This window comes from Callorhinus ursinus, unplaced genomic scaffold, assembly GCF_003265705.2.
Source record: "Callorhinus ursinus isolate GAN/ISIS: 27379988/994484 unplaced genomic scaffold, GSC_fseal_2.0 scaffold12, whole genome shotgun sequence".
NCBI classification, from domain to species: domain Eukaryota; kingdom Metazoa; phylum Chordata; class Mammalia; order Carnivora; family Otariidae; genus Callorhinus; species Callorhinus ursinus.
Genome location: NW_027397074.1, coordinates 40,786,114 through 40,804,478, shown reverse-complemented (window position 1 = coordinate 40,804,478; position 18,365 = coordinate 40,786,114). Strand labels below are relative to the sequence as shown.

General features: G+C 41.8%; 1 protein-coding gene across 8 annotated transcripts in view; it reads left to right on the top strand.

Moving 5' to 3' along the window:
* The window catches only part of GSDME (gasdermin E), a 124,146-nt gene that overhangs the window by 71,846 nt on the left and 33,935 nt on the right, over positions 1–18,365 (top strand). For 3 of the 8 annotated variants that reach the window (XM_073898981.1, XM_073898980.1, XM_025873298.2), the window contains 4 exons: positions 867–994; positions 2,799–2,994; positions 14,911–14,984; positions 17,910–18,331. In XM_073898981.1, coding sequence (XP_073755082.1) covers positions 867–994; positions 2,799–2,994; positions 14,911–14,984; positions 17,910–18,140 — 629 coding nt within the window. In that variant the 3' untranslated portion in view covers positions 18,141–18,331. Of the gene's footprint in view, positions 1–866; positions 995–2,798; positions 2,995–14,910; positions 14,985–17,909; positions 18,332–18,365 lie in introns of those variants that run through there. The other 5 variants (XM_073898983.1, XR_012380250.1, XM_073898982.1 and 2 more) reach the window with 5 other exon arrangements.

The window sequence follows — 18,365 nt, the reverse complement described above, 5'->3', positions numbered from 1 at the left end:
CAGACCAACCAGGAAAGCTCTTCTCTCCAGGCTGGCGTGGCAAAGACCCAGCTGTGTTCATAGGGAAGTTTCTGAATATGTCAGGGACTGATGGGACCTCTTCTCTCCATGGGGCTGACAGCTGTGTGCTGGAATCTGCCATCAGCAGAGGTGTAGTACATTATGTATTAGTATGCATTCCTGCATATGAAAGCTGTGGTTTATCAAATCTTGCTTTTAAATCCCCACTGGGCTTAATTTACTAGAAGTGTTTCAGTGTCTTTAAAAAAAAAAAAAAAGATTTAAGGAGAGAGCCTCAAGCATCCTGCAGAGGATGTGCATAACCTAGCCAGATGGGCCTGTGTGCCCGTTCTCCAGGATGGGTGAAGAATAATGAGTGGGAAAAGTGGAATGGCTGCGTTTGCCATGAAAACAGGGTGTCAGACTTTGAGAAGCAAGCATTAATATTAAAGGATAAAAAAACTGCACGGTATTAGAAGAAAGAACGTGGAAAATAATTGCCTGTAGATTTGCATGGCTGTGGAGACCTGTAAAAGCACTGACTGAGAGTTAATAATTCAGCCTGGATAACTTACTTCTCTAGAAATCATGCTAAAGAGGGGTCTAAATAATTGATCAGACTTTTCCAGAAAATAGACTTAATGTTTAGTGAGTCATCAGAACAAAAGAGTGAAGTCAGAAGCAGATCTGGGCGGCCCTCTCGCTTGTCTCTTTTCGACCCCTTGTTTCTGGTTATTGAAAATGTGCAGGGCGGTAGCCAGCTCGAGGCCCGACTCGAGCTCCACGACTGGCCCTGCTCGGGGAAGTCCCCCGTCCGGAGGTGCGCACAGCGGTCCTGACGCGGGGCGCACTCTGTGCCCTCACAGCCACTCTGCTTTTGGAGAGGAACTTCCATCCCTTTGCGGGGTTGCCGGAACAGCAGCAGACAGCGCTGAGCGATGTCCTCCAGGCGGTCCTGTCTGACGAAGAGTCACTTGTGGCCCTGGAGCAAGTGGTAAGACCAGAGACCTCTCGAGACTGTTTCCACCTGGGTTTCCGGGAGATGTGGGCAGGCTAGACCTCTTGGGATAAAGCCGTGAGCTGGGATAAGATTGTATTTGAAATGTCCCCACCTTCTTTAAACCTTCAAGCTTCTTTTTTTCTTACTCCCAGGTCCTTAGTGTTCTAACCGAAGAAAGGTGGCTGATGTCAGGAATCGAAGGGTAGATTGGTTCCCTAAGGGCTGTTGTAACAAGTTACTACAAACTCTGTGGCTTCGAACAACAGAAATTTATTCTCTTAAGAGTTTGTTCTGGAGGCCAGAAGTCAGCAAGGCCCTGCTTCCCCCACAGGCTCGGGGGAGGTGGGCGGTGGAGAACCCTTCCCTGCCTCTTCCAGCTTCTGGTGGCTCCTGATGCTCCTTGGCTTGTGGCCACACTTCTCCAGTCTCTGTCTCCCCATGCCTCTGTACTCTGTGTCAGTGTCTTCCCCTTTTCTCTTAAAGGACACTCACCATTGGATATAGGGCCCACTCCAGTCTAGGAGCATCTCATCTTGAGATCCTTACCTCAATGATATCTGCAGACTCTTATTCTTACTCCAAATAAGGTCATACTCTGAAGTTCCAGGTGAACATATATTTGAGGGGCCATGATTCCATCCCACTACAAGGGGGCTGTGTGGTAGAGTCCAGTAAGTCAACTTATTCTATTTAGAATAGATTAAAATTATCAGGTCTTTATATTTTTCTGTTTTGTAGCAGAAGGATTTTCTGGGGAGGCTGAATTCCTTAACTATTATTTGTACAAATGGTGACGGACACACCAGCTGCCAACCTGCCAGACTTTGTACTCTCCTTTGTTAAGGGGGCTGGGGCACTATTAAGATGATTTATATGATAGCTTTTTGTTTTATTTTGGTTTTTTTGTTATTCTATTTTTCAGAGTTGTTGAACTCTGATTTTCTGATTCAATGCTTAATGGTTTCCAAGAGAGCATTCAGTTATTTTTTCCTCTTGCAATTGGATTGTGCCAAAAGACCTTAGCTACCAGTGATGGAACCTGCAATTGTTGAAAATAGTCCAATAGTCCAGGAGTTCTGGGGTGTTCTGGAGGATGTGAAGCTCACAGAAGGGTGTGCTAGCCCCAGGGAGAACACAAATGTTTCAAAAAGCCCACTGATTTATACTTCCTAAAATAGCTCCTTCCAAGAGGGAAATCTCAGACCAGTCCCCTTTGGAAAGAACATCAACTGCCCTGTCAGGTGCAGGAGCAAGCTGCTCAGGTGGTGTGGGCTGGCGTTTATTAATGCATCTGATGTGGAGTTACAATGGAGACAAGCTCACTAGGTGGTCCTGAGCTGGCTGAGGTGGCCTTCACTGGCAGAGCCACCCACCTCCCACCAGGCCCAATGTGGATGGCTGAGGCTGCCTTGGCCCAGCTGGGAATGTGGTTAGGGGCTGGTGTGCCAAGTTAAAAGCTGGAGAACCATGATGGGACAATGCTTTTATGTTCCCTTCCTTAGTTCTGCATGTAGTCACCTATTCCTGGTCCCCGGTACAACCCGACAGACCCTGCCTTGTCCTGGAAGGTTCTATCCATAGTTCCCTGCATCTGTCCTCCCCTCTCTTTGAAAGAATAGTACCTGGCAAGGCTGTTTATGCTCTCCTTATGAGAGATTAGTGATTTCAAAATAAAAGAATGCAGGGTTTTGCTTTACTTGTGAGATAGCAGAAGGGTAAGCGGTTGCATGTCGTGGGATAGAGGCTCAGCTTGGCCTCTGGCTTTACTATGTCTGTCTCTTTTCTCCTCTCCCTGCAGTGTGAGGATGTGGTCACCGGCCTGTCGCCCCCACTGGCAATGCTGGGGGAGCTGAAGCCCCCACAGCAGCAGGATGTCATGGCTTTCCTATGTTTGGTGGGGTACGGAGTACAGGGTGGGTGTCCAGGCCTGAAGGATACACTCAGCAACCAGAAGCTCTTTTCTACGGCCTACTTCTTGGTCAGTGCCCTAGCAGGTATGGAAAAAGAAATGCTGTTGCTGCTTTGAAATTGCTTTGCTTACTATTGTGCAAGATTTGGTACCTGTGGTTTCCTCCCTTTCAGCAATACAGGGAGGGTAAGTGGAAGGCTGAGGAAGCTTTTATGATTGCCATGAAGTCAGACTCGTGTGACACCAGCCTCTTCAATTCTCTCGGAGAGCATGTCTCTCTCCTCCTTCGGGGAGGGCTGTCTGCGGACACACACCCCCAGCAGCACAGGAAGGAAGGCATCTCCTCAAACACAGCCTGCGGTTCACATTTGAGCCTTGACACTGCTGCGTGGCAGTGGCTTTCATTTGACAACTGTTCTCTCCCTTAGTGTTTTGGTACCTCTGATCCTCTTTACAAACTTACTAGCCACTTTGTGGCCATTTGGGTAGGGAGACTGTGGAGAGCATCCTGATGCACTAGGATGCTGGGCCCAGTCAACACAGCTTCTACGCTGATCCTGAGATGGTCCTCCCAGGGGCATGGCCATGAAGTTATCACCTACCCGTGGACCCCGCCCTGCCACTCCTCTACCACTGCCATCCATAAAATTCACCATGCCAGAGGGGCGGAAGGTAGCCACTCTGTGTAGGCTTTCAGTTTCTTCAAGGAAAGGCAAGACCTGGCCCATCAGCCCAGGATCCTTTTCCCCACAACTTCCCTTCCCGGTGATATTATTTGAGGTGTTGAGTTCAGGATGCATTCATGGTTCCTCCCCAGCACCACAGAGGAATAGATGCCAAGCAGATCTTCAGTTTTTTAAAAAAATTAATCATAGGGCGCCTGGGTGGCTCAGTCGTTAAGCAGCTGCCTTCGGCTCAGGTCATGATCCCAGAGTCCTGGGATGGAGTCCCACGTCGGGGGTCCCTGCTCAGCGGGAAGCCTGCTTCTCCCTCTCGCACACCCCCTGCTTGTGTTCCTGCTCTCGCTGTGTCTCTCTGTCAAATAAATAAATCTTAAAAAAATAATAATAACTTGAGCTTCCAAGTGGAGTGGGAGTTGACCCATAACATGAGATTTGCTGTTTCTGAGCTGGAAGCTTGGGGGTAGTGGAATCTTTAAGTGCAGCTGAAAATATCTAGTCAATTTCTGAACCAACAATGCCCTCTTGCATCTCTCTGAATTGATATCTCATTTACATGTTGGTCACTGCAGAGGTCAGATCAGCTCTTTGATTGTAAAGCCCTTCCAATAGTGTTCCTGCTAATCCTCTGCCCTTCTGAGTTGACCTTTCCCTCTTATAAAAACAGTCTTCTCTCTTTAGAACCTGGGGAAAATGCTGGAACAGGAAATGGCCTCTCCTTGAGTCCTGTCTGCAGCTTTCTAAATAATAACCAGTTACCAGCTCTACAGTGCCTAACTTTTAAAAAGAGATAAAATTTACATCATATTAGTTTTAGATGTACCACAATTTCATATTTGTATACACTGTAAAATGATCACAGTATGTCTAGTTAATACATAGTTAAAATTTTTCTTTCTTACAAATTTATGGGAATTTTTAACATTAGCAACTTTCAAATATACAATACAGTATTGTTAACGATAGACATCATGCTGTACATAACATGCTCATGTTTCACTTTTTTAATAGCTGGAAGTTTGTACTTTTAACCACACTCATTCATTTCCATCTTTCCCAACCCCCCCCCCCACTTGCCTCCTCCTTCTGGAAACCCTCAATCTGTTCTCTGTATCTATGAGCTTTTTTTTATGTTAATCACTGTACATTACATCATTAGTTTTTGATGTAGTGCTCCATGATTCATTGTTTGTGCATAACACCCAGTGCTCCACGCAGAACGTGCCCTCTTTAATACCTATCACCAGGCTAACCCATCCCCCCACCCCCCCCTCCCCTCTAGAACCCTCAGTTTGTTTCTCAGAGTCCTCTGTAAACTTTTTATTTATTTAAAGATTCTACATATAAGTGACATCATATGGTATTTGTCATTCCCTGACCTTTTTCACTTAGCATAATATCCTCAGGGTCTGTCCATATGTCACAAATGACAAGATTTCCTTCTTTCCTTCCTTTTTCAAGGCTGAATAATATTCCACATTGTATACACACATTTTCTTTATCCATTCATCCATCAGTGCTTCCAAATCTTAGGTATTTTAAGTAATGCTGCAATGAATGTGAGGGTGCATATATATATATTTTCTGAAGTTGGTGTTTTTATTTTCTTCAGATACTCAGAAGTAGAATTGCTAGATCATATGGCAGTTCTAGTTTTAAACTCCATACTGTTTTCCATAGTGGCTGTACCAATTTACATTCCTACCAAGAGTGCACAAGGATTCCCTTTTCCCCATATCCTCACCAACACTTGCTATTTCTTGTCTTTTTGAAAAATAGCCATTCTAACAGGTGTGAGGTAATATCTCATTGTGATTCTGATTTGCATTTCTCTGATGATTAGTAACATTAAGCACCTTTTCATGTACCTATTGGCTATCTGTAGGTCTTTGGAAAAATGTCTATTCAGATCCCTTGCTCATATTGATCAGATGGTTGGGGGTTTTTTGTTTTGCTATTGAGTTATAGGAGTCCTTTTATATTTTGGATATTAACACCTTATCAGAATTATCTTTGTAAATATTTTTTCCCATTCAATAGGTAGCTTTTTAATTTTGTTGGTTTCCTTCGCTGTGCAGAAGTTCTTTGGTTTGATGTAGTCCTACTTAATTTTGGTTTTGTTGCCTTTGTACATAACATGCTCATGTTTCACTTTTTTAATAGCTGGAAGTTTGTACTTTTAACCACACTCATTCATTTCCATCTTTCCCAACCCCCCCCCCCACTTGCCTCCTCCTTCTGGAAACCCTCAATCTGTTCTCTGTATCTATGAGCTTTTTTTTATGTTAATCACTGTATATTACATCATTAGTTTTTGATGTAGTGTTCCATGATTCATTATTTGTGTATAACACCCAGTGTTATATGATTTTTTTTTTGGATCTGACAGCAAATGCAGTCTCAAGTTGCTTATTAACTTTGTTGTTTTCTTCTAGGAGTTTTGTGGTTTCAGGGCTTATGTTCAAATCTGAGTTAGTTTTTGTGTATGGTGTAAAACAGTGATCCAGTATCATTCTTTTGATATGGCTGTACAGTTTTCCCAGTGCTGCTTACTAAAGAGACTGTCTTCTCCCCATTGTATATTTCTGGCTCTGTGTCATAAATTGCATTTATTCTGGGCTCTTTATTCTGTTCCATTGATCTACAGTCTGTTTTTATGCCAATACTGTACTGTTTTGATCAGTATAGCTTTGTAATACAGTTTGAAATAAGACAATGTGATGCCTCCAGCTTTGTTCTTCTTTCTCAAGATTGCCTTGGCTATTTGGGGTCTTTTGTGGTTCCATACAAATTTTAGGTTTGTTCGTTCTATTTCTGTGAAAAATACCATTGGAATTTTGATACAGATGGCATCTAATATGTACATTGCTTTGGGTAGTATGGACATTTTAACAATATTAATTCTTCCAATTCATGAACACAGACTATTTTTCCATTTATTTGTGTCTTCTTTAATTTCTTTCATCAGCGTCCTATAGTTTTCAGTGTAGAGGTCTTTTACCTCCTTGGTTAAATTTATTCCTAGGTATTTTATTCTTTTTGATGTAATTATAAGTGGGATTTTCTTAGTTTCTCTTCTGATTATTCATTAGTATATAGAAACACAACAGAGTTTTGTGTACTGATTTTGTATCCTGTAACTTGTCTAAATTTATTTGTTCTTATAGTTTTTTGGTACTTTATTTCCTATATATAGTATCATGTTATCCATAAATAGTGGCGGTTTTACTTCTTTCTTTCCAATTTGGATGTGTTTTATTTCCTTTTCTATCCTAATTGCTCTGGCTAGGACCCTAATACTATATTGAATAAAAGTGGTGAGAGTGGGCATCCTTGTCTTGTTTCTGATCTTAGAGGAAAAGCTTTCTGCTTTTCACCATTAATGATGTTAGCTTTGGGCTTGTCATATATAGCCTTTTTATGTTGAAGTACATGGTCTCTATACTTTATTGACCTTTTTTTAAATATCATAAATGGATGTTGAATTTTGTCAAATGCTTTTTCTGCATCTATTGAGATGATCATATGATTCTTATCCTTCATTTTGTTACTGCGGTGTATCATGTTGCTTGATTTATGGAAGTTCAGCCATCCTTGCATTCCTGGAATAAATCCCATTTGATCATGGTTTATGAGCCTTTTAATGTACTGTTAAAGTCAGCTTGTGAATATTTTGTTGAGGACTTTTGCATCTATGTTCATCAGGGATATTGGTCTGTAGTTTTCTTGTGGCCTCCTTGTCTGGTCTTGTTATCACGGTAATACTGGCCTTGAAAAAGGAGATTCCAAGAGTTTGAGAAGGATCAGTATTAATTTTTCTTTAAATTGTATTTTTATTTAAGTAATAAGCTTTATGCCCAACATGAGGCTTTAACTCACGACCCTGAGATCAAGAATCACGTGCTCCACCAACTGGGCCAGCCAGGTGCCCCAGTATTAGTTTTTCTTTTTCTTCTTTTCTCTTCTCTTTCTTTTCTTCCTTCCTTCCTTCTCTTCTTTCTTTCTTCTTTTCTTCTTTCCCTCCCTCCCCTCCTTCCTTTGGTGGGCAGCAAAGCAAGATTTATTGAGCAACTTATTGAGCGATAGCAAAGTGATAGTAAAAAGCTCCCAAGGAGGGAGAGGACCCAAAGGGGTTGCCCTAATTTTTCTTTAAATGTTTTGTAGATTTCACCCATGAAGCCATCTGGTCCTGGACTTTTGTTTGTTAGGAGGTTTTTGGTTACTGATTTAGTCTGCTTACTCATAAATCCAGGAATAAGTCCTTGGTCATGGTGAATGATTTTTTTGATGTACTGTTGGGTTTGGTTTGCTAGTATTTTGTTGAGGATATTTGCATTTATGTTCATCAGAGATTTTGGCCTGTGGTTCTCTTTTTTTGTGGTGTCCATCTAAATTTGGTATCAGGGTAATGCTGGTCTCATAGAATGAATTTGGAAGTTTTCCTTCCTTTCCTATTTTTTGGAATAGTTTGAGAAGAATAGATATTATTCTTTAAATGTTTGGCAGAATTTGCTTGTGAAACTATCTGGTCTTAGAGTTTTGTTGGGAGTTTTTAAATTATTGATTCAATTTCATGCTGGTAATTGGTCTGTTCAAATTTTCTATTTCTTCCTGGTTCAGTTTTGGTTGGCTATATGTTTCTAGGAATTTATCCATTTCTTCTAGGTTGTTCAGTTTGTTGGCATATAGTTTTTCATAATATTCTCATATAGTTATATTTCTGTGGTGTTTGGTATTTCTGATCTCTCATTTGTGATTTTATTTATTTGGGTCCTTTCTCTTTTTTCTTCATAAGTCTGGCTGGTGATTTATCAATTTCATTTTTTTCCCCCAAAGAACCAGCTCCTGGTTTCATTGAGCTGTTCTATTTTTTAGCTTCTATATCATTTTTTTCTGCTCTAATCTTTATTATTTCCTTCCCTCTGCTGGTTTTAGGTTTTGTTCTTTTTCTAGCTCCTTTAGGTGTAAGATTAGGTTGTTTATTTGACATTTTTCTTCTTGAGGTAGGCCTGTTTTCCTACATACTTCCCTCTTATGACCACTTCTGCTGCATCAAAGGTTTTAGGGACCATTGTATTTTCAGTTTCATTTGTTTCCATGTACTTCCTTAATTTTTTCTTTCATTTCCAGTTTCATTTGTTTCCATGTACTTCTTAATTTCTTCTTTCATTTCCCTTCATCCATTGTTCAGTAGAATGTTATTTAACCTTCTTGTATTTGTGGTCTTTCCAGATTTTTTTCTTGTTGTTGACTTCTAGTTTCATAATGTTGTAGTCAGAAAAGATGTATGGTGTGACTTTGATCTTTTTAAATTTGTTGAGGCTTTTTCTGTGGCCTAATACACGATCTGTTCTGGAGAATGTTCAATGTGCACTTGAATAGAATATACATTCTTTAGGATGGAGTGTTCTCCATCCTAAATGAACCATGTGGTTCACTGTGTCAAAGCCATTGTTTTCTTGTTGATTTTCTATTTGGATGATCTGTCCATTGATGTAAGTGGGGTGTTAAAGTCCCCTACAATTACTGTATTATTATAGATTATTTCCCTTATGTTTCTTGTTAACCGTTTTATGTATTTCGGTGTCCCCACGTTGGATGCATAAATATTTACAATTGTTATATCTTCTTGTTGGATTGTTTCTTTTATTATTACATAGTGCTCTTCTTTGTCTCTTGTTATAGTTTTTGTTTTAAAGTCTTGTCCAACATAAGTATTGCTACTCTGGCTTTCTTTTGACATCCATTTGCATGATAAATGTTTCTCTATCCCCTCAGTTTCAATTGGCTGGTGTTTTTATGTCTAAAATGACTCTTGTAGGCAGCATATAGAATGGGTCTTGTTTTTTAAATCTATTCCGCCACTTTGTCTTTTGATTGAAACATTTAGTCCTTTTTTTCATTCGAAGATTTTTTTTTTTTTTTTTTTGAGAGAGGTGGGGCAGAGGGAGAGAGAGAGGATCTTAAGCAGGCTCCACGCCTAGCATGAAGCCTGACTTGGGGCTCAATCTCAGGACCCTGAGGTCATGACCTGAACCAAAATAAAGAATTGGATGCTTAACTCACTGAGCCACCCAGGTGCACCCCTCATTCCAAAATATTATTGATAGACATGTATTTATTGCCATTTTTTTTTAACTTGCTGTGTGGTTTCTGAGCATTTTCTCTGATTCTTTCTTGTCTTTCTCTCCTTCATGGTTTGCTGGTTTTCATTACTGATACATTTGGATTTTTTAAAATTCTTCCCATATTCATTAGTGGTTTTTGATTTGTGGTATAACATCTTCTGCATATATAGCAGTCTGTATTAAACTGATGGTTGTTTATGTTTGAACCCATTCTTTATTCCTCCTATCCCCACGTTTTAGGTATATGGTGTCATATTTTACATCCTTTATTTTGTGAGTTCCTTGACTGATTTTTCACAGAAATATTTGATTTTAGTGCTTTTGTGTTTTCTACCTTCATGCTATAATTTTTGGTCTTTCCTTTCCACTCCGAGTTCCCTTTAATATTTCTTGCAGGGTTGTTTTAATTGTTGTGAGCTCCTTTAGTTTTTGTTTGGGAAACTCCATCTCCTTCTATTCTGAATAATAGCCTTGCTAGATAGAGTATTCTTGGCTGCCATTTTTCCCATTCAGTACATTGAATATATCATGGTACTCCTTTCTGGGTTGGAAAGTTTGTGCTGAAAAATCCACTGACAGTTTTATGGGGTTTTCTTTGTATGTAACTGCCTTCCTTGTCATTTTTAATATATTTTCATTATCACTGTATTTTTCTGTTTTAATTACAGTATGTCTTTGTGTGAATCTGCTTTGGTTGGGGTTTCTCTGTGCCTTCTGGATATATTTCCTTCCTCAGTTTAGGGAAGTTTCATGCTATTTCTTCAGATAAATTCTCTGCCCCCTTTTCTCTCTTTCTTCTGACTCCTGTAATATGAATGTTATTATATTTGATGGAGTCACTGAGTTCCCTACGTCTGTTCTTGTTTTGCAGGATTCTTTTTTTCCCCTGTTTTGTTCAGCTTGATTATTTTCCATTACTCTGTCTTCTAGGTCATTAATTCCCATGCTTCTAGCCTGCTGTTCATTCCATCAAGCGTGTTTCTCACTTTGTTTATTGAGCTCTTTATCTCTGCTTTGTTACTCCTTATCTCTGTGTTAATGGTCTCACTGATGTCCTCCACTCTTTTCTCAAGTCCAGTGAGTATTCTTATGATCATTGCTTTAAATTCTTTATTAGGCATGTTACTGTATCTGTTTCACTTAGATCTCTGGCCATGGCCTTGTCTTGTTCTTTCATTCTGGACAAATTCCTCTATCTTCTCATTTTGTCAAAGTCTCTCTGCCTGTTTCTCTGTGTTAGGAAAGTTAGCTATGTCTCCTGTTCCTGAGGGTAATGGCTTTATGAAGAAGAGGTCCTACATGTAGTGCCCTGCAGTGTAGTGTCCCGTTCCCCAAGGCCTAGCACTTCTGGGAGTGGTCTCCAATGTGTCTTGGCCTCTTTATGCTTCAGACTAGTCATTTGCTGAGGCTCTCCTTGCCTGTTGTGGGCAGTGTTTGGCCTCTAGTCTGTATGTGGCACATTTTACCTAGGTGTGCTCTGGTCTGCATGTAATGAGAACTCTCACTGCTGCCACTGGAACTGAGGCCTCAAAACCTGCAAATCAGGAGATGCGGTGTTGGCAGGAGTTTGGGGCAGTCTTCTGGGGGACGGGACCTACTATCCTAGGACTGAGGCAAGCATGAATGGGCAGGGCTTGGTGTAAATGAGTTGAGTGAGTGTTCATGTTATGCTGGTTCCCACAGATGGCTCTGCTTTTATGCTGATGGGTGGGGGAGGTAAATGGCACCTGCCAGTTCCTATGGTCCTGGAGGGGTCTCTCTGGGACACACTACAAGATGAGCTGATAACCTCCCCACTGTTTGCTCTAGGTGCTCTTCACATTCCTGTTTCCATGCTGTAAGTCCACAGGCTGTGGCTGCTCTTGGAGAGAAGGCAGGCAATGTCCTCCAAGCTCTCCCTGAGCCAAGCATGGTGACCTTTAAAACTCCAGGCTTTAAGCACCACTGATTACAAGAAGTCACAGAATATGAGCCCTCCTGCTTTCCAAGCCAATTGCTATGGGGATTTGTTTTCCTTGTATGCTCCCCTGTAAGCTAGTCTGTCTTTTGCCCTTCTCTGTGACCATGGCTCCCTCCCCACTGCTGTTGCCACAATCCGTTTCTCTCCCAAGCCACATCTCTATCGGTCCTATCTTGATTGCTATGGTCTTTTCTCTACCTTTACTTGTGGAGTTTGTTCTGCCAGTCTTCAGATAGATTTCTGGGGTATTTAGGATGATAGGATAGTTATCTAGTTGTATTTGTGGAATGAGGCAAACCTAAGATCCTCTTATTCAGCTGCCATCTTCCCCTCCTTCTATAAATAGGCCTCTATCACAGAAAGAGTGGGGGTAGTAGTCAGCCAAGAACTGGCTCTCCCTTTGTTATAGTCCCATAGGGCCCAGGCTGTCAAGCCTGATAGCCACCAGAGCCAGGTGATCAAGAGGCAGCCATAAAAACTAGAGCATCAGACTTGTGTAACAGCTCCCTTCCAGGAGATATGGGTGCCTTGGAGTGTGGCAGAGGAAGGATGCAAAGATGGTAAGCACTGGCCCCCATCCTCACAGTGTACTCCAGCAGGCCCCTTGCTCTTTTGAGAGGTCTGCCCTTCAGACTGATGCTTTAAGTTAACAAGCCTCTTTCACAGAAAGTCTGGACCCCTTTCAAAGGGCTGACTTCGTGCAGGCAGGTAAGTCCATGGGCAAGGCCTTTAAGAACCATTTCTCAGTTTGCTATAGCCTTGTGGGTCTCATGAACATGAGCCCCATTGGCTTTCAAAGCTAGATATCTGGGGAGCTGGTCCCTCCAGTGCCTGTCTTAAAAATGTGGGGTTCAAACTCTTTGCTCCTCAGAGAGAAGCTTTTGAGTTCCCTTCCAACTGTGGGTCGCTGTGCCAAGGGTGGGGTTTATGGTGAGATTGTGTGTCAGCCTTTCCTACTTGCTTAGATGTCAGTTTTTTCTTCTTTGCTGGCTGTGTAGTTTTTTTTTTTCCTTCCTCCCCCCCCCCACCAAGGGAATTGTTCCATATGTAGCTGGAGGTGAATTCAGAATCTTCCTACATCACCATTTTGAACGAGCCTCTTCATGCTTAACTTGTTTAAAGCACTTCAATCCCAGTATCTTTCCTGTCTCTTGAACACTTCCTCAACCACTCAGTGACCTTAAGCATGAACTCCCCAGATGTAATTTGTTAAAACAGAGTCAGAATATGGAAGAGATTTCAACTCGAGAAATACTGAAGAAGCTTCTGTGTTTTAGGCACTGCTAGGTGCTGAGGTAGGAGAAAATAATCATCTGCACCCACAGGAAATTAAAGTAGTAAAATTAGTTGGTAAGCTCTATAAAGCAGATGCTGTTATTTCATCCTTGTGTCCCTAGCACCATACTCAAAATAGTGAATCTGCATAACATGGAACTAAAGTATTTCCAAGAATAAGGGTGGGGGGTGGGTGGGTGGATGATGATGGTTACATGGGACTCAGAAGCCACCTGAGAACTGAAGGAATGGAGGCATGAACAGGGCAGATGATGTGTGACAGTGGTTCAGCTAGGCCTTCATGTCCCAGGTGACTCTGTCATTGCCCTTCCAGGTCCTGTGATCCTTCCACCAGGGGGCCTGTACTTACTTACCAGCTTGATCTTCCTGATGGGATAAGGGCCTCCATGATAATTTGTTGGCTGTTGATCTTCTCTGTGGGAAAATGCACACACAACATTTAAATGCAATTCTAGGAGGTTTTCAAGCAGGATCATTCCCTGGAGCTGCCCCATCCTCCTAGCAGCCTTCCTCTCTTAGGTATAGGTTATGTTTCATTGTACTTTGCTGGATCACAGCCTCAGTGACCTGCTGTTTATAAATAATGCAGGAGATGGACAGAGTTCTTAAGTGGTTCCTGGGCCAGATGATGCAGCAGGTGACTCTTCCCTCTTTTGCCTTTTCAGTTCAAAGGTTATATCCTGAGGGATTGGGTTCTTTTAGAAACTTACCCTGGTTGGGATTTAAAATCTATTTTCAATAACACGAACTTGGATTTCCTTTCCCTGGGACTTGGCAGGGCCCTTCTGGTGCAGCCCTCCACCAGCTTCTGTCCCTGGTGCCCCTTGTGTTGAGCTAGTGGTAGGCTGGAGGGTTCTGCAGTGCCACCCCTTTGTCCAGCCACATTGCATTTTTCTCCCAAAATGATCCTGCTTGAAAACCTCTTAGAATTGCACCAAAATTCTAGGTTCTACTTTTTTTTGGTGGGGAAATTTGTATTTAGGACTTAGCCAGCTAGATTGTTTAGATGATCCCAATTTTGTTGGCAACATCCAAAGCTTCATAGTCAGGAGCCAGTTGAACATATGCCACCTTTTTTCTATCAGGCCTGATCAGGGTGTTGACCTTGGCTATGTCCGTATCATAGAGCTTCTTCACAGTCTTGTTTGATCTGGTGCTCACTGGTCTTGACATCCACAGTGAACACAAGTGTGTTATCTTCTGTTTTCTTCATGGCTGACTTGGTAGTCAGGGGGAACTTAATGATGGCATAGTGGTCAAGCTAGTTTCTCCTGGGGTGCACTCTTTTGAAGATATTTGGGCTGTCTTCAGACACAGTGTCTCGGGCTGTCAAAAAGTAGTTGACATGTGGGGGCGCCTAGGTGGCTCAGTCAGTTGAGCCTTCAGATCGGGTAATGATCTTGGGATCGAGCCCTGTGTCAGGCTCCCTGCTCAGCAAGGAGTCTGCTTCTCCCTTTCTCTCTCCCTCTCAAATGAATAAATCTTAAAAAAAAAAAAAAAAAGTAGGTGACATATGGATTTTTTTCTTTTTTTTTTTTTTTTGGTGACTGTGGATGCTTTTCAGCATTGCTTTCTTGGCCTTCAGAGCCTTTGCTTTGACTTTGGGAGGGGCAGGGGCTTCCTTCTTTGCCATCTTCAGGAAAAGGTAGGTTCTACTTTTCAATATGATTTGCTTTTCCTTGAGTCTGTACAGTTCTTCTTGATTGGCAAATTGAATGTTAAGGACTATCCTCTAGTGAACACAGAGCTGGTTACCTTATTCCAACATCTGTTTTCTAAAAGGCCTTTGCTGCCTGTTTAGCACCATTCATTCATTTATTCAGTAATTACTGAGCATGTCCTCTGCCTCACTGCTGGGAGAGCACTAATGTGTAAATTAGATACAATTCAGGGGCTGGCCAGTTCCCATGGATTTTTTTGTTTTTTGTCTCCTGCAGAAATGCCAGATAATGCAGCAGTGCTGCTGGGTGCTTGCTGTAAACTCCAGATTATTCCTACACTGTGTCATTTGGTAAGGAACCTCTCAGTGGGGATCTGGGAATGGGCACCTAACAATTGATAAAACACCTTTAGGATTTTTCATCTACAATAGCTCTTCAAAATAGGTTAAACAGGTATTATTACTAACCCCACTTTTTTACACACCATCCACATCATACCACACATTCTACCCTACAGGAAGACTGAGGCTGAGAGGAAAAGCATCATTTGTACAGAGAACTTGCTTACAGGGCTAGGACCCAACCTTGTCATTAGCCTCCAAATCTCCAGCTTCCCCACTGGAGATAAGTTTGGCCAAAGTTTGGTTTGGTTGTAACACTGCAGGGAAGGAGCCTGACACGCTGTTATTTGCAATGGCAGTGCTAGGGCTATAGACCAGTTTGATTCAGCTCTGCATCTAATTCACCAGGGAGGCATTTGAGAGGACTGCTTTGTCTCAGATCATTAGTTTTGTGCCCTAAGGAAATTTCATGGCGGGGAGCAAGAGTTAGGTAATGATGAGCTTAGCCCTAGAGAGTTAAGATTAAGCTTTTCCTTTTTTAAATTACAAACTGGGTCATTAATAGAAGGAGCCATCAATAGGCTGTGCAGAAGCCACTCCAATGGGGCAGGTGTTGCTCAGCCTGGGGCATAGTAGCTAGCTGAACACACCTGGCTGGATTATTTTAAGGTCTGATTACTTACTAAGAGCCCAGACCAAGATGCTATGTAGGCTCAAAAGACCAAAGCTCAGAGCTCTGCTCCCAGATCTAGGAAGCAGGTCTTGAGATTAAGTGCCTGGCCAGGATCCTGAAATTTGTTACCCATCCGCTCTGGGAGCTTGAACACCATGCTTAGGGCCTTGGGTACTTCTGTGCATAGCAAAGACATCTGAACAGGGCATCATTCCAAGGAGCAGTTTAGAACCCATTCACAACTGAAAGTAGATTCTACCCACCCAGAAGAATGCTGAGTTCTTACACTTTGATCACTAAAACTGAACTACTTGAAAACATGACAGCAGGTATGTTCTGTCTGGTGGTGTAGTTGGGTATTGGAGATAGTAAGTACCATTACCTAACTGTGTGCAGTGATGAGCATGGCAGTAGCTCTGCTTTCATAGCCCAGCTCTCTGTTGCAGTAACTGAGTGCTTAGCATCTCCCAGGTTACCCTTAGTAAAGATTTACAAAATCATCAAAATACTGCAAGACCACATTAGCTAATTCCCTCTCCCAACAAACTCACACTTACTTGTCATCTTCCTTGCAGTAAGCGTTAGATTTGATCTTTGTGTTCCTTCCAAGTTCTGTTTTGTTGGTCTGAGCGTAGCCAGGAGGACACATTTGGAGTTCCAGGATGGCTGGCATTCTACACGGGCACAAAACTACCCACCCACAGAGTCATTTGTCTGCTTTCTGGGGGCTGCTTAACATAAAAAAAAATTTTCTTTAAACAATATCCTGGATATCTTCACATAATCTGCCCTAGATATTGCAACAATCCTTAAGACAATGAGGCTCCTGCCTCCTGAAGGAATTTGGGTGTCGAGTTACTTACGGGGATTTACTTAGAACAGGGTACAGAAATGTACCTGCATTCCTATCTTCTCTTGTGGCCAGAGTAACTTTGAGAGACTGTCACTTTTGCCCCACCACCCTTTGGGTGACTGTAATCTTTTATACCTAGAAGTGCCTCTGGGCACTTGGGGCTGGCAGCTGTTCAGGGAAGGAAACTGGATGCTGCTCAGACCCCAGACACAGAGCCTGCTGAGGGCAGCCTGTGCCAGTGGAGCTCATTCTTAAATTACTAGAATATGGTGCTTCTGCTCAAAGAGTAGGCCTAATCTACTTTCTAAAGCAAAATTGAGTTTATGGTCTTAGCCAAAGGCTGCTCTTAAGCCTGTGGTAACACTGTGTGAGTGGTAGTTGGTCATTCTACACGGTGTAGATTTGTTAAGGCTTATTTTGGTAATAGACACACAAGTACTTTTACAGTCAAATGAGTGCTGCCCTTCGGACACTGGGGCAAGCTTTTAGTAAGGTTATCATTGCTCAGGACGTTTCTGGAAATCTCTTGGATTCTCTTCTGATTCAGTTAAAATTCACACATACTTTATAGGTTTCATTTTTTAATTTTACTTTCTACATTGATCTGGTTTTGAATGCCTGGTAAAAATCAAATCAACTAATCTTTGTAATTACTGAAGCTAAAAAAAAAAATATTAGAGCAGCATCTGAAATGACCTCTCTGAAGAGCTAACATTCATTCAACACATTGACGGCCTATGTTTTATGACAGACTGGGGCCCTGGTCTCCTAAAAAGCTTAGGTTTTAGAAAACAGACTAAACAGTGACTATCAGGAGGATAATTTCAGAAAGACAGTAGAGTAATAGTGGTTGGGATATGGGGGTGGGGGGGGTAGGAAAGGCCCTTCTGATGAGGCATTTCAGTGGACAATGAGAGATGAGAAGAAAAGGTTTACATGGAGCTCTGGAAGAAGAGCGTCCCAGATAGGAATAGCAAGGGCAAAGGTTCTTGAGGCGGGAAGCATAACTGAACTGTGGTACCTATCCCTTTGAGGATATCAAGCAACTATTTAAGAAATTCTAATATCATTAAAATAAAAAGAAAAATCAAACCATACATACTGTGTGTAGGGAAAGTTACATTCTGAACTTTCTCATCTCCTGAAGTTAAGGGATCTAGTAGAAGGTAGAATTCAGAGTGGAGATTCAGTCAGAACTCCAGGCAAATTGGAAAAATCAGGCGTAAGGTCCTGGCCTGGGAGAAACAGATCTTGTTACATCTTTAGGGTTTTTCTGCACCACTTGGGGAATTTAAAAAGCAGTAACAATTTAATAATTCCCCATAATCATCTAGAAGTACATTACTATTCACCTATGTGGTTTTTCTGTAACATTTTTAAATGAATTTGCTTAAATGTGTCATTTCAGCTCCGTGCTCTCTCTGATGATGGAGTATCTGATCTTGAAAATCCAGACTTGGCTCCTCTGAAGGATATGGAAAGGTTTATGATTGTGCAGCGTTTGTTTGCCTTAGCCAACATGAACCTGGAGAGACTGCAGTCATCTGTGAAAGTTGTCGCCCAGAAGGACCCTAACATTTTCCCACTAATTCTTTATATAAGCCTGAACGGACTCCGTGCTTTAGGCAGAGCACATTAATAACATCATATGTGAATTCAAGTACATATTATCAGCCAAGGCTGGGTATTTTTCAGCATTGTTAAGATACACTACTGAGTTTAGCCACCAGGTACTCTGTAAACAGTTTTTCATAAAAGGCCTGTGCTAATGACCCAGTGTCTAAGTTAGATTTTAGCATCTGAAGAGTTAGAGAAGGGTTGAGAATTCTAAGCTAGTGTACAGACTTTTATTTTAGCATCTGAA